The sequence below is a fragment of the Coenobita brevimanus genome, chromosome 10 (assembly GCF_032717465.1).
Source record: "Coenobita brevimanus isolate Jiangsu-jjx chromosome 10, ASM3271746v2, whole genome shotgun sequence".
NCBI lineage: Eukaryota > Metazoa > Arthropoda > Malacostraca > Decapoda > Coenobitidae > Coenobita > Coenobita brevimanus.
Window position 1 is genome coordinate 7,562,022 of NC_136963.1, and position 5,000 is coordinate 7,567,021.

At 42.1% G+C, this 5,000-nt stretch overlaps 1 protein-coding gene across 1 annotated transcript in view; it reads left to right on the plus strand.

Moving 5' to 3' along the window:
- The window catches only part of LKRSDH (lysine ketoglutarate reductase/saccharopine dehydrogenase), a 25,531-nt gene that overhangs the window by 2,951 nt on the left and 17,580 nt on the right, over nucleotides 1-5,000 (plus strand). Inside the window, exons 4-6 of the mRNA XM_080280313.1 lie at nucleotides 359-584; nucleotides 2,013-2,266; nucleotides 4,295-4,443. Of these exons, the coding sequence (XP_080136439.1) occupies nucleotides 359-584; nucleotides 2,013-2,266; nucleotides 4,295-4,443 (629 nt within the window). The remainder of the gene's footprint in view (nucleotides 1-358; nucleotides 585-2,012; nucleotides 2,267-4,294; nucleotides 4,444-5,000) is intronic.

The following is a 5,000-nucleotide window of genomic DNA, read 5'->3' on the forward strand; positions in this document are numbered from 1 at the left end:
ATATATATATATATATATATATATATATATATATATATATATATATATGGAGCCTCTGTGGTACAGTGGTAGAGTGTGCGTTTCGTACACGGGTGAACCAGGGTTCGCGCCCCGCCAGGGTAATAAACTTTGGGAGTGTTCACCCGGCCACGTACTGCATTGGCGGACACAAGGGATGCTGTGGTTGAACCAGTGTCGCATACTATAAAGTATGCTTGCACCCAGTCGGCTTGCGCGGGCCGACCATAATCTATCGCCAGCACATGAAATCTACCCACAGAACTAATCAAATCTACCCACAGAATATAAAATCCACTCTAATCTACCCGTAGCTAACCTACCGCTACTCCACCGTCAGCACATCGGGCCGGCGCACAACTACCGCAACACTGAGATGGCGAGGCAGGCGATACGGGACGCGGGTTACGAAATCTCGATCGGAATGATGCCGCGGTCGATTGGCCCTCTGACTTTTATCTTCACCGGCACCGGCAATGTGTCGCAGGGGGCCCAGGAGATAGTGCAGGAGCTCCCCTACGAGTACGTCTCGGTGAAGGCGCTGAAGAAGGTGGCCGAGCACGGATGTGAGTAATTAACAGAATAAACCACTTACAGAAAGGTGTTAGGGATATTCAACAAAAATAAATCACTTAGGGAAAGGTGTTAAGGAGATAGTGCAGGAGCTCCCCTACTAGTACGTGTCCGTGAAGGAGCTGAAGAAGGTGGCGGAGCACGGATGTGAGTAATTAACAGAATAAACCGCTTACAGGAAGGTGTTAGGGATATTCAACAAAAATAAATCACTCAGGGAAAGGTGTTAGGGATATTCAACAAAAATAAATCACTTAGGAAAAGGTGTTCGGGATACTCAACAAAATAAATCACTCAGGGAAAGGTGTTCGGGATACTCAACAAAATAAATCACTCAGGGAAAGGTGTTAGGGATACTCAACAAAATAAATCACTTAGGAAAGGTGCTGAGGATACTAAGCAAAATAAACCACTTAGGAAAAGGTGCTGGGGATACTCAACAAAATAAATCACTTAGGAAAAGGTGTTAGGAAGATGGTAGCAGGAGCCGCCCTACGAGTATGTGTCAATTAAGGCGCTGAAGAAACTGATTGAGCATGGATACGAGTAATTAACAGAATAAGTCACTTAGGGAAAGGTGTTAGGGAGCTTTATGTAGAGTATGGCGAAGAAGTTGATAGTAAGATATAATAATCCACTTAGGGAAAGGTGTTAGGGAGCTTTATGCAGATTATGACAAAGTGGAGGATAGTGAGACGTACTATGCAAAATAAATCAATTGTGAAAAGGTGTTAGGGAGCTTTCAACAGAGTATGGCGTTATTGGAAAGATTTATATGTAACACACACACGAAGGCAGTAGGGTGCAATAAACAAAATAAATTGCTTGGGAAACGGTGTTAGGGACTTTCTCACCTCATTTGCCTGAAGGCGGTGGGGCATGGATGAGTGATATTCCTGGCTATCCTTGTCTCATTCTTCGTGCCAACCTGTAATAAACAAAATAAATCACTTAAGAAAAGGTATTAGGGAGCTTTATGCAGAGTATGAAGACAGGACAGTAAGGTGTAATAAGCAAAATAAATCACTTAGGAAAAGATATTAGGGACCTTCCTCATCTCATTTGTCTGTCTGTCTGTCCACCTAAACACCACACAACTCTCTCTCTCTCTCTCACACACACACACACACACACACACACACACACAAACAACAATCTCTCTCTCTCTCATTTCCACCCCTTTCTACCCCCTAATCTACCCTCCTCCACCTCTCTCTCTCTCTCTCTCTCTCTCTCTCTCTCTCTCCCTCTCTCTGAATTTCAAAGAGCATTATTTTTAGTGGGTAAAATACAATCTCTCTTAATAATAATAATAATAATAATAATAGTAGTAGTAGTAGTAGTAGTAGTAGCAGTAATAATAATAATAATAATAATAATAATAATAATAACACTCCCTAATCCACCCTCCACCTCCGCAGCCACCAATAAAATCTACTGCTGTGAGGTGAGCAGACGTGACCACCTGGTGAGGAAGGATGGAGGTAAATACGACGCTGTGGAGTATGAGGAGCATCCAGAGCGATATATCTCCGTGTTTGCACATAAGGTGGCGCCCTATGCCTCTGTTATTCTCAACGGCATCTACTGGGCTGTTAATTCACCTAAACTACTGACCATTCCTGATGCTAAATACCTACTACAGCCCGTCTACACGCCCTGGCTGCCTACATCAGTGAGTAGATAGTCCACTGCCTGAGTATCAATATTCCTAATCACATGTCACCACTTGGGTACTAATTCACCTAAACTACTGACTATCCCTGATGCTAAGTACCTGCTACAACCCGTCTACACCCCCTGGCTGCCTACATCAGTGAGTATACAGTCCACTACCTGAGTACGAATGATTTTACATATGCACCTTTACATGTCATCTCTTGGGTACTAATTCACTTAACGTATTGACAATTCCTGATGCTATTTATCTACTACAGCCAGTCTACACCCCCTGGCTACCTACATCAGTGAGTATATAGTCGTCTGCCTGAGTACCAGTAATTATACTTAAAAAGATAAAACTCACGAGTGATGAAACGCACACAGGTATGTGATTCATAGACAGATGATGTACATTATATCTATCTACCTATATCTATTTATCTATCTATCTATCTGTCTATCTATCTATATAAATGCTGAGAGGCACAAGGAAACACGATATATCCCGAGCGCCTTCATGCCTTCACATATTGAGGGGAGGGCAAGGTGAACGTGCTGGAGTTCACGGTACACCTACCATTTCTATAAACAAAGGCGGGGAAAGTCCCAAGGTAGCTTACGATGTCGCTGATAAATGCTAGTGTTCTAAACTTACATCACTATTTCTAGTTAAATAAATACAGTATTCAAATAAATATTATTACACATATAAAACATAATTCTTTATATACAATCTTGTGGAATAACAATGGATTATATAACGAACGGTGTGCATAACTGGAGAGTGTCGTAGCATTAAGTTCTTAAAGGATTATTAGGGTGGGGAAGAGATTATCAAGACCTACCTCTCTCTCTCTCTCTCTCTCTCTATCCATCTATCTCTATCTCTCTGATAACTCTGCGAATTAATCGAAGGCAGTCATGTAACTGCACATATAAATAATGTCAATAATCATATGAATGTGTATTATAGGTACACGAACACTAATTCATGTAAAAAAAAAAATAATAATTACTCAGTGGTATAGTGTATATCAACCCAGCTACATACGAACCTACATACGCACACACAAACGTATACATATATAAATGAGCTCAGATATACATAGACAAAAATGTATTATCAATTTCATGTACATTATAAACCCATTCTTTACCACCAGGTGCATACACACCCTTATACAATTCCTCTCAGGTACAAGTGTGTGGTTATTTAATCTATCTATCTATCTATCTATTGCCAGACGCCTCAATCCCGTACGAGGTGGCCACAAACAAATCTCCTCCACGTCACCCTGTCCCACGCCATTTCACTGCTCTGCTCCCAATTCACACCCCCCTCTCTCATATACCTCTCCACCCCATCCCTCCATCTCATCCTCGGCCTCCCCCTCCCTCTACCCACCCTCCACCTCACTCACATACACTCTCCTCGTCAGTCTCTCACTCTCCATCCTCTCCACATGGCGAAACCACCTCAGAGAAGAAAAGAAAGTACAATCGAGATCAAACTAAGTGATCTTGTTCAAGTATATATGATCGAATTCTGTATTCTTCACTACACTGCATTCAATGATGTTCCCGTTAACAGCAAATTTACAAGACAAAACTGAAGAGACATTACCCCAATCTATTCAGTGACTCTCACCTCCCATACGTACGAATAAGGCGTTGGAAGTTTGACCTAACCCTACAGGTATACTTATGCTGTCTGAGTCTGGCATTAAGTTCTTCTCCTCCCTGGCCTACATAAAATTTGTTGCACTCTTGGCACGATCAACCCCTTCTCCACTGTACAAGACTGAACACTACATTTACACTCCATCTTTTCATCACCTGAGGAACTGGGTAAATTTCTCACTGTGTGGTAAAGTCAGGAAGTTCTTTTTGTCATGAGAAGGCAATGGTTGAAAGATTGATCTAGTATTTCGTCACTTCTTCCTTGCACATCTATAACTATCTCGTCCCTTCTTCCTTGCAGTATCTATCTATATTCTCAAGAGAGGGCAGTTTTACAAGGCACATTCTTCTCCTTGAACAGCTGGGCTCCCCGTCCCTCCCACACCGTATGCTAGCCATCTGTGACATCTCAGCCGACCCAGGTGGCTCGATCGAATTCATGACTGAATGCACCACCATTGACACGCCCTTCTGTCTATATGATGCCGACCAAAACAAAGACACTAACAGGTGAGTGGATGGTTCCCTGGGTGGGTGGGTAGGTGGGTGGATGGGTGGATGGATGGAAGGAAGGAAGGATGGATGGATGGAAGGATGGATGGATGGATGGATGGAAGGATGGAAGGATGGATGGATGGATGGAAGGATGGATGGATGGATGGAAGGATGGATGGATGGATGGATGGATTTACTAATATTAACACGCCCCTCTGTCTACACGATGTTGATCAGAATAAAGACTACAACAGGTGAGTGGATGGTTCCCTGGGTGGGTGGATTGATTGTACTAATACTGATATGGCTTTCTGTCTATATGATGCTGACCAGAATAAAGACTACATCGGGTGAGTGGATGGTGCCCTGGGTTGATGGATAGATGAACATGACTGGATGGATGGATGAATGGAAGAAAGTGTTTATGACAATGCAATACAAGTTATATAATCTACATCTATTAATATTATATCTATCTATCTGCATATCTATCTAGATAATCTACCTTTCTATCTATCAATCTATCTACTCTTCTGTTAGTTAAATCTCTCATAATATTTTGTCTATATTGT